The sequence below is a fragment of the Pecten maximus genome, chromosome 3, assembly GCF_902652985.1.
Source record: "Pecten maximus chromosome 3, xPecMax1.1, whole genome shotgun sequence".
NCBI classification, from domain to species: domain Eukaryota; kingdom Metazoa; phylum Mollusca; class Bivalvia; order Pectinida; family Pectinidae; genus Pecten; species Pecten maximus.
In genome coordinates this window covers 2,381,385-2,392,054 of record NC_047017.1, presented here as the reverse complement: position 1 = coordinate 2,392,054, position 10,670 = coordinate 2,381,385, and the positions used below count along the sequence as shown (strand labels likewise).

General features: G+C 36.1%; 1 protein-coding gene across 1 annotated transcript; it reads right to left on the bottom strand.

The window, feature by feature from the left end:
- Positions 1 to 2,373: 2,373 nt before the first annotated feature.
- LOC117322820 (doublesex- and mab-3-related transcription factor 1B-like) lies at positions 2,374 to 5,420 on the bottom strand. Its single transcript, XM_033877764.1, has 3 exons — positions 5,147 to 5,420; positions 4,303 to 4,512; positions 2,374 to 3,141 (listed from the first exon to the last, which is right to left on the bottom strand). Exons 1-3 carry the CDS (start codon positions 5,403 to 5,405, stop codon positions 2,699 to 2,701), a joined length of 912 nt encoding a protein of 303 aa, XP_033733655.1. The 5' UTR covers positions 5,406 to 5,420; the 3' UTR covers positions 2,374 to 2,698.
- Between the last annotated feature and the right edge of the window lie 5,250 nt (positions 5,421 to 10,670).

The window sequence follows — 10,670 nt, the reverse complement described above, 5'->3', positions numbered from 1 at the left end:
ACAACTGATAATTTTGCAGGCCCCAAATCAACATACATGACGATTGCATCATCCAGTAGCCAGACATTCCTGGATATTAATTATTTGGCAGGCTATGTGATGACAGCTTTATATCTGGGAGTCATTTGTCAAACTCAGTAACACTTATGTCTGGGTGTTTCATTTGTTTCTATAACGTGGATGTTTTCGGTCGCTTTTTTCGGTATAAAAAGATACAAAAGCGACCGACTCATTTCAACTCTGCTTTCACATCTTTCTGTACCGTACTATGGTACAAAAAGATGTGAAAAACGTACCATGGATAAAAGTTTTTTTTTTTTTTTTCTTTTTTTCTTTTTTTTTTTTCATTTCATTTTATCAGGTTCTTGTCGATCATCGATCGTACACATTTATATTATTTCTAAAGTAAGGACCAAGGCACATGTGTTCAAAACCTCGTGGTTTACACCTAGAAATATCATGCAAACTCCCCTAGCACCCTCATGTACCCATCACCTGGTGCCCTCCTAATATTTCCCACCTAATATCATTACTACTCTTCTCATGTTTACCAAATGATAATTTTTGCCCAAAGATATCATAATGCCCTCTTCGTGTATCCAACAATAACCTAGTGCCCTCTTTATAATACATAATAAAACCTTCATATACATCGTCACGTGTTCTTGTCCAATAATTTAATAGAAATATGTAAATATATGTCATATATTCAGCCTATTTTAATCAGTGAGCGGTTGAAAGAAAGCAAAATTTGATTCATTAACCTGACAAGTTTGTATTTTGAAATGCACTTTTCTTTCAGATTTAATATTTATATAAACACATAAATGTGTAGAGGAATTAAAGCATTCATTATGATTTACATTTTCAAATATTGATCAAATTGTGCTTAAACTTGTGTGTTCAAAAGTTCAGAAAATAAGTATTTGTGCCAATGAAATTAACGATATTGAAATTACATTAAATATATGACGTTGGTTTCCACGGTTTACCAAGGATAGTTCAATGTTGCTTACTTAGTCTATCCGGATTCTTACCTTACCGTTATCCGGACTATATTTTGCAAACTACTACAGTACAGGGGAGCATTCATTGTTTACGCTTAAAGCGTTCTAATTTGACATTTAATGTTGTTGTTATTGATTTGTTATCTATATTAATAACACTTTTACCATGTAAGTAATTACTGTTGTCTTAAAATCTACTCATATTAAAGTAGCCTGATATTGAATAAATAATCTCAAATTAATCCACTGTAACTTCCGCCAATCACAAACGCTGCTGTACAGTAACGTTACAGTATGAAATAGAACTGGAATACCATAAATAAATAGAACGATCAATAAGTAAAATACTGAATTGAATATACATTATTCATTTTCAAATTTCCATGCTTTATTTTCTTTTTTAGAGGTAATCACTTGTCTATTTTTATCATACGGTACATGTACATCTATGTTTAGAATATGGTACTTTTCTGGAAATACCCCACTCTTTTTATAGATTAGACAGCGGAACGCGGAATCAAACCTGAACGGAGAGCAAAACACGGAGGCGTAATACTTCATGAAACGGATCCGTCAAATAAGACGAAAACCGCCTTTGGTAATATCAATAAATACTTGTAAATCAATGTACCTAGGTTCTATTTTTTTCGTATATTAATGCCTTTTCACGTAATTTGCATTACGTAAAATTTAACTACTGACGTATCAACGTATATAACTATGTAAAGTGTTATTTTGTTCTTAGTTATCAAAATTAAGGCGTCCTAGTTCCGAAGATGTATTTGCTTTTCTGTGTGATTGGGAAAGGAATTAATATAAGCTTTAAGCTTGTTTTCCCATCCCATTTGCAATTTTCTGTATATGTTATGTTATTGTGTCTTGTTGAATAAAATAATGTTTAAACTAACGTATATAATGTTATAAAGTGATCGCGAGTTGTCGTTTATTTGTGTATTGAATATGACAATTCAATATATTATCGATATAAAGGTGTGTTATTTTACAGAGAATGCAATCTCAGCGTTGATAAATGTTTTTTTTTCATACAGCACTATACAAGTAAAATATTATTCTAGCATCGAATAATTTTCATAGCCGAAATGATATTTGAATAACGAATAACATTCCTTTCTTTGAGATTTCAATGTCGCTAAACATTTTTTTTTTTTTTTTGAAACTGATTATATAATCTAAATCAAATCTTTGTTTAGTTTCGAATTAAAGTAGACTATATATAGGGAGGTGATTATACTGGTTTATTCATGCGTATTTCAAGAGTTCATTATTTGATATGTTTTAACATATCTTATCTATTTAAATCGACGTATAGGATATATAAGAAATATATACTATATATACTAACACTTCAAAGTATTTTAATAAAACACTGCAAAATTTATACTATTTCCACACACTTTGTCCACATGCCATGTCCACACAATATGGACATACATTATGGCCACATATTTTGGTCACGTGATGTGTCCACATACTTTGGTCACGTGATATGTCCACATACTATTATCACATGATATGGTAACAATATGTTCACACATGATGTCCACACACTATGGCCATATGATATGGTCAAGTTCAATGAAATATAAAATTATTGTTCTTTACCAAAATTAATCATTAAAGAGTTCATCTAAAAGTCTCTAACACGCAAGTATAACTCGTTAATAGCCACGTCACTGAGAGGAGTAGTTTGCGAGAAGTCCCTCAGCGCATGCGCCCTCCTCGTCCTTCATATCAATAACAAGGTTTCCCTCCGTGTCGGAGTTGGCAGTGGAGGGGCGTGGCTGGAACACGCCCACTTCTGAGGCTTTGGGATAGCCAATTAACGATTCCATTGAACTTTGACATTCCGAATAAAAGACGTTCCGAGACGTCGGGAAGTCTTGAGCAGATTGTCCTGACCGGGACATCGGACCATGGAAATCTCCAGTGTATGTTGTGTCCGGCTGGGTGGCGGGGAAGAGTCGCGAGGGGGGATTATACGGGTACATGTAGGGCGCCCTGGGGTACATCGGCATGCTGGCCCGTGGGGAGAGTGGATTGACGCTGGGATGGGGCGAGGGTAAAGGGGTGTGGAATCCGGAATTATACCCTTGGAATCCAATGAACCCCATGCCTGAAATAAAATAATGTACTGGCATCATTTGCGATCATTTAAAAAATATATTGCAATGTTATCTGCAGTAGAAGATAAAATATTTATTGTCATAAATGAGATAGGAATTGTATCTTATTCCCAATGGTAACATACATATGTATTAATAATTGTGTTGATATGCGCTGCATGATACTCCATACAAATGTGTTTAACGTCCTATTAACAGCTAGGGTCATTTAAGGACGTGCCAGGCTTTAAAGGTGGAGGAAGGCCGGAGTACCCGGAGAAAAACCACCGGCCTACGGTCAGTACCTGGCAACTGTCCCACGTAGGTTTCGAACTCGCAATCCAGAGGTGGAGGGACACCTTAACCACTCGGTCACCGCGACCCCTTCCATACTTTATATAGATGTTCAACAGTTTCAAAATTTTTGGAGAGCGCTTTTAAGCATCTAACTTTCGGAGCGTGTCAGAGCCCGCTCCAACAGCATCAACATTTTCGGAGCACCATCACAAAATAGGTTATAGGCGTAGTATTCGAAGGCGGTCCCGATTCAAAACGCCAGATTGAAGCAGATTTAATTGAATTTCACCTTCTATCTTTGTCAGACTGACGCTCAAAATATTGTTGATATGGAGCGTGTCCCACTAAACCAGAGCGCGCTCCTAAGCATCTTTATTTTCTAGTAATATGATATAAGTCATAGCAGGTTAATAAGTATCGGGACATTTTACGCTTATTATCGAAAATTTACATCTTTGTTAATTGTCGAACCTCGAAGTCTTATCGATAGTTACAAAAACACGATATGAACCTTCAAAGTCTTATATTATAGCACGAATATATTTTCGTGTGTCGACTTTGTGAAAGAGCGGTCCAGCACGCTCCAAAAATCTGGCGGCGCGCTCCCAACATTGAAACTGTCAGCACCCCATTCGTACAATCTGCTACAAATGTTAGTGGTAACGAACTTTCAGTATCGATCGCTATACCAAGGCCATTCATGGATTATACCTAAATCTAAAATTTTATTTTGAAAATATATATGTTTATATAACAAGTAACACAATTGACGAAGGAAGACAACTTTATGACACGTGCCCTGACCGGGTCTCGAACTCACGATCTACGGCCCACATGATGTAAAGAGAATGAATTAAGGGAATACTATTACTGACCAACATGCCCTGGGGTAACGCGCATGTCCCCGGCGCACGTAGGTGTTAGGCCCGGCTTGGCTTCGGTCGTAATGTTGTCCAGGGCTCTGTTCATGGCGGCGTCTATCTTCTCTATAGCCTTCTGGGTGTCTCCATCAGACGATTTTAAAATGGCACTCAACTTCTCCACGTCATAGTGGGGATACCGATGGATAAGGACCTGTAGGGAGTCTAAAAATAGATTCATCATTAAGTTACTTCTTTACGCTTAAATTTATATCACTGAAGAAATTTGCTACAAGATATCATCAAATAAATGAGAATATGTATATTTTTGGGATGGATTATCCGTGTTTTTTCTACGTCAAACACTACTTCTCTTAGAGTGATTACGCCACAAGAAAACTGATCTATGTTACATGATCAAGTCAATTATTATGCAAAATAAACCCATCCCTCCTACCTGTAGAAAGTGTTAAAGGGTATTGGCGCCACCAGCCCCATATCCTCCTACCTGTATTAACTGGTATTGGCGCCACCAGGCCCATATCCTCCTACCTGTATTAACGGGTATTGGCGCCACCAGACTCATATCCACCTACCTGTATTAACGGCTATTGGCGCCACCAGTCCCATATCCTCCTACCTGTATTAATGGGTATTGGCGCCACCAGGCTCATATCCTCCTACCTGTATTAACGGGTATTGGCGCCACCAGACTCATATCCGCCTACCTGTATAAACGGGTATTGGCGCCACCAGACCCATATCCTCCTACTTACATTAACAGGTATTGGCGCCACCAGGCCCATATCCCCCTACTTGTATTTACGTTCTTGGCGCCAACAGACCAATATCCTCCTACCTGTATCAACGGGTATTGGCGCCACCAGACCCATATCCTCCTCTTGTTTCCATAGGCGCCTGAGAGCAATTTGTTCTTTTGAATTTTGTTGGCGCTTCATTAGCAGGAGGCAATTTTCGCACGTGCAGTTCTTCCATTGGCAGAATCTTTTGTGTCCCTTCAAGACCGTAATAATTCCATGGTTTCGGCAGCGACAACATTTAGGGGAGCGCAGTGGGGATAAGCCCAGCGCGTGCTTCGATTCCTTCTTGGAAGACATTCGCTGTAAGAAAACTGTAAACTTATATGATTTAAAATCAATCGGTTCCCTCGTCTTTTGTGCTAAATTGTTCTCTGTAAAAATTCTGATTTTTGGCATATTTTACGTTATTGACAAATTTGTAAAGTATCTCGCTGTATAAGTAATACAATTTTGAAAAGATTTTTCTCTGATTTATTTATGTTTAAACACCTTATTTCGAATATAAACAGAGCTACGGAAAACATACCCAAACATGTAATGCATTTACCCTGTTCAACCAATCACACGAATGACATAAAGACACTTACGGTTTACTATACAGTATACATACACTAGCACGTGCTAGCACTACTGAACCCAGGGCCAAAACTGATAAATAAGTGAAAATCGGGAATTCGCGAACCCATATGCATGAGCCCGATGCCACAACTTACATAACACAAAAGAAAACACATTCTTTAATTGTTTCCAACATTTTGGCCATTTCATTAAAAAGTGTCATTCTATTTGATTTTGTTATTGTTTATGATGTCCTCTGATAACAGATTTATTATTTGTCATGGACTTAAGAAGAGTGTAATAAGATGGGTAGCAGTTTGTTTTCAGGACAGGGTAGCTGTTAAACACGTGTTGAGGGGGATAACTCGCAAATATGCTTGAAACAGTGATGCTGTGGGTACACGTGTACGTGACCTATATTCCTTGTTGGTTCTCTAGGTAGGTGCCATTTAAAGACTGTTCTGTTAAGGTATTCCAGATATGATTGGAATAGCAACTTTGTAAACAGTTTCCATAGTCAGAACACGTGTCAATGTGAACTATTGAGTTAAAGTTAAGCTAGGTCGAGTGGGGAGCAGGGCGGCCTACCCGCGCTAACCGAGAGGTAAGTTGGGCCTAATTTTCTAGTTTAACACTTTCCAATAATTAACACTTTCCAATAATATACATGTACAATAAACTTTTATTTGCTGAAATAGTTGTCCAGCGGAACTGGACCAGGTTGATAATAATAATAATAATAATAAATTAGTTGATGATCGACGACCAGGTAGCTGAATTAGTAGAATATCCGGCTTGTGTTCGGAGGTCCCGGGTTCGAACCCCGGTCTGACTGTGCATTTTCCCACGCCTCTTACATTTAGCACCCGTGATCAAACCTTGTGAGGTGAGTATATAGTCACCTTACTAGCTTGGACTTGGGGGAAATTCTCTTTTGCCCAGTGGTAGGATGTTTGCCTTTAAAGCAGAAGGTCGCTAGTTCGGGCCCCAGCGCGGACAGTGTATTTTTCATTACGCCTTCCTATTTCAGATTTTGTGCCGGTGACCACTTCAAGTGAAAGCTTTAGGAGATTAAGAGGCTTCCTCGAAAACAAAAAATGATCAAATATTTTCCCGGGAACAAAAATTGTGTGTAAATACATTTTGTACGCTGGAACCCATCTTTAATTTGACCTATCAATTTGTTAAGCGATGCTATATTAAATATTCAACTTTTTTGTACTTTTCCTTGATAAAGATTTGTAAAAAAAAATACGAAGGCGAACCAATATCCATACATAGATTTCCAAATAGTACTAGTAAAAATGCTCGGCCGCCATATTCCGTCACTGAATTAACATGTGTGGGCTAGATTGTTTTGTGTAAATAGTAAGTGCGAAGAGTGTCGATACAATAATAATATGATAATAATATTTAACACATGTGCTACGATTATTAATTATTAATTAATTAATTAATCAATTATTGTTATAAATTGTGGTAAGTTACACTCTCCGTATTTTTGATGTGATTTCAGACATCGTCTAGTATAGCATACATCTTAATCAATAAAGTTAGCCAACGAGTCGAGAGGCATTTACTAGTATTAAATACGGAACTGGAGTCAGCAAAGATATGTTGTTTTAGGGCACGGTTATGATTTTTATCATGAAAGGGATCACAAGGCTTAGGGGACAATCAGGCCACATTAAACTAATTTTTTGCTCTTTAGAAAAAAAATCTCCATCAACATGTCAAACAATATTAAAAATCGAACATTATCAGTATTGAGTAATACTGAAGTGTTGCATAGTGATAAATCTGAATGAAATGGGCTGAAAATATTTTTTACATCGACCCTACTGGTATCGATAAAATTAGAATGCCATGCTTACAAATATTAAAGCTGTGTGAGATCAATACAGAGTCATATAGAATATATTATGGAGTGAATTAGGTTGTTAAAGTTCAAACAAACAATTGTTTAAATAAACACCGGTACCTCAGTTAAAATTAATTATAACAGCTTCATATACTATTTTTTTTTTTAGAATTCTGATAAACAGCAGATATGTTTGCTGTACGTGTAGCACTAGTCAAATAGAAAATGGGTACTCGTGACGTATCGCATATATCACACTCGTGCTACGCACTCGTGTGATATATCCGATACATCACTCGTACCCATTATGTATCTATTACATAATCCAATGAACAAGTAATTAATCTGGTGGACGTAAGCAATTCCATAAGGTTACAAAGTAACTTGTGGGCAAAACAAACAGCTGTACATTTAGGCTAAATATTCACACTAAAATCGTTTGTTTTATTCTGATTACCCTGCAATGGGTACACACGGGGTTACACGGGCACGCGAATTTCACCAAAACGAACATTTTCTTGTTAACGAAGTATGAGTGTAAAGCAATTTTTAGTGATATATTCATTATGCATCGAAAGATTGTCCATTTCATTCAAAATCAACATCCCCGTGATTGAGAACCGTGTAGATTTGACACAATGTTCAAATGTAAACAAAAAAACACGGGTATGTGTTAATCGAAACCGTGTACTAATCTGACCCCTTAAAAACACTACATTTGTATACCTGCGAACTAGTTCCCCAAAGGGACATTAAAGATGAGCAGTTACCTGTAAATATCGAGTGGGTGGTCCAACAACTTCTGGTAGAGTGGCTTTTTTTTCCCCTGAAGATGGGGCAATCTAATATCACGTGACATCATATTCACTCGTGGGAAAGTGTCAACCGTGACCTTGCACCCGAAGTCGAATCCGACGTCATCGATCCCTGTCTGGTTGGCTGGTACCGGCGTTTCTCAATCATTGGAGTTCCATTATTTATTTGATTGTAGCGATCAACAAATATCATTGAACGGGGGAAATATATATCTAGATACTATTATGAAATACCCAGTACATTCAAGTTTTATACCCTTTTAATTTTGTAGTAGATGATGAATTGAAGCTACTTGTGAAATAATTAAGCAAATAAGCAACAACTCAACAGTATTTAAAATATATTCTCTTGCTTAACAAATGTATCCATGTATTATATAATATGTCCTGTACAATTTTGTATGTATGTCATTCTCTATACTTTATATGTTTATGAGAATAAAATCTTGTCATTGTCATTGTCATTGGGATATATTTCTGTCAAGTGATATGCATTCCCCATCAAAACGCTATCAAGCATCGTTTCAAATGAAGTGATATTATCTAGTTCATCAAATATTTGATTATTTGGACAGATTTTTTACTATAAAAACGGACAAAATTCCATGAAAATCATTATTTTAGTAGTTATTTAATTGATAATCTATAATAAATTGAATTCACTATTACTTCTCAATTACGTAGTTATTTCTATGGGCGAATAACTTGAAGGCAATAACAAATGAAAGCGATAAAAAAATGAAATGAAATAAAGAGAGAAAATCAACTTACTCAGAACTAATAAACTCTTCAAAATTATTATTACATTTAAAAATTTTTTTTTTAAATACACAAGTCTTGTATTGATAAGTGGTCGAAAAAAGACCAATTAGATAAAGACTTTTGTGGTGATTTACATTAAATTTATTTAAGTAGATCTAGTTGAGAATTATGTGTACGCCAGAGAGAGAATTAAAAAAAAATGTTCTTCATCGCCTTCAACAAAATAAAATGGATTTTGCACAGTTGATTCCGAGGTGTTCCACATTTTACCTTTCATTACCTACTATATGCTATTAGTTTATAGACATGCTTATCTGTCAAACAGAGACAGATTTGTCTACCATTTTACATGTTCAATATCAGACTCTATCATACGGTAGCCGATAGCGGCCGTACATATAATACACCTAGTTATACATAAATATGTACCAAATGACAAGTTTCATTGAGTACAATTAATACTTTCAAAAAGAAAATATGTACAGAATTGATTATGTACATAAAACAATCGTGAAAGAATGTATGGAATGCTACGGAGCAAGGTCGGTCATCGTAGATAACACGATTTAAGCGCTGGTTTCTCAACTGAATAAATTTTCGAAACATCCCCTGTGTACAGAAAGTTGAGCCAGGGATAAAATGTCTGGCAGCCACTGATTGGCCAGTATGTTATAAAGTAAGAAAATAGATATGTAGCCTGATAGGTAACTATCCATAAGAAAAGTTGATATAAATTTCGTAAGTCCGATTGAATTTTTTCCCAAAAGTTCACGTTATATTAATTAACAGGTAAACATTTAAGATTTTTGAGAATTCTTACTGCGAAATTCACCCATTTTCAAAATGGCTACCCTGGAAAAAATTTGAGCTGAAGGACCCAACTTTTTTTCTTTTTTTTTTATTACGTGTTATATCATACCCTAAACTTTCGTTATAAACCATAATTGCCATATTGAATTCAAGAATTTTAATGATATACTCCAAAACGTTAACACTAAAGTCTATGGGAAAACAATTTGTTGGTTGGTCCCTATAACAGTTGAAAATCAACTGGAAGTACGTTGATATGGGATTTGACGAAGCATACAATTCCAATGAAAACACGTTATCTACGGCGATCAACACAGCTTGTCATTTGTTGCTGCATTGGACGAAATGTAGCAATGTCGATCTACAAGAAGAGTAATGAGATTAAATAAACAGATGTGTTTCGATATCACCATTTTTTCACCTTCTATTTAATTTATTACAATAGATTTGTTTACTTGGGTTTCATCTCGTATAAGTTTATCTTGTATTAAATAATGTAACAAACCAGATGGAATACACGATTGTATGGCAAATTTACACCAGGTCTTTTCGACTTCCAACTGAATAACAAAGCTCAAATCTCCGTTAAAATGTAAATCCACAATATCGTCATTATATAACATCACACAAGCATATCCTAGCTGATTAGCTCGACCCTCTTTACATCCTGGACATACGAAAAGCCTCAGTTATCTTTGCTTTTAATGATATACGCATAAGAAAGGCGCAGCACATTTTTAAATATTCTCCAATAAG

Bases quoted from the DNA above. Each gene is read 5' to 3' on its own strand.
- LOC117322820 (XM_033877764.1), bottom strand. From the start codon at position 5,405: ATGTCTTCCAAGAAGGAATCGAAGCACGCGCTGGGCTTATCCCCACTG. The intron at 4,513-5,146 runs GTAGGAGGATAT...ATCTATTTTTAG, and splicing joins GCCAATACCCGTTGATACAG to ACTCCCTACAGGTCCTTATC. The intron at 3,142-4,302 runs GTCAGTAATAGT...ATTTTATTTCAG, and splicing joins CGTTACCCCAGGGCATGTTG to GCATGGGGTTCATTGGATTC.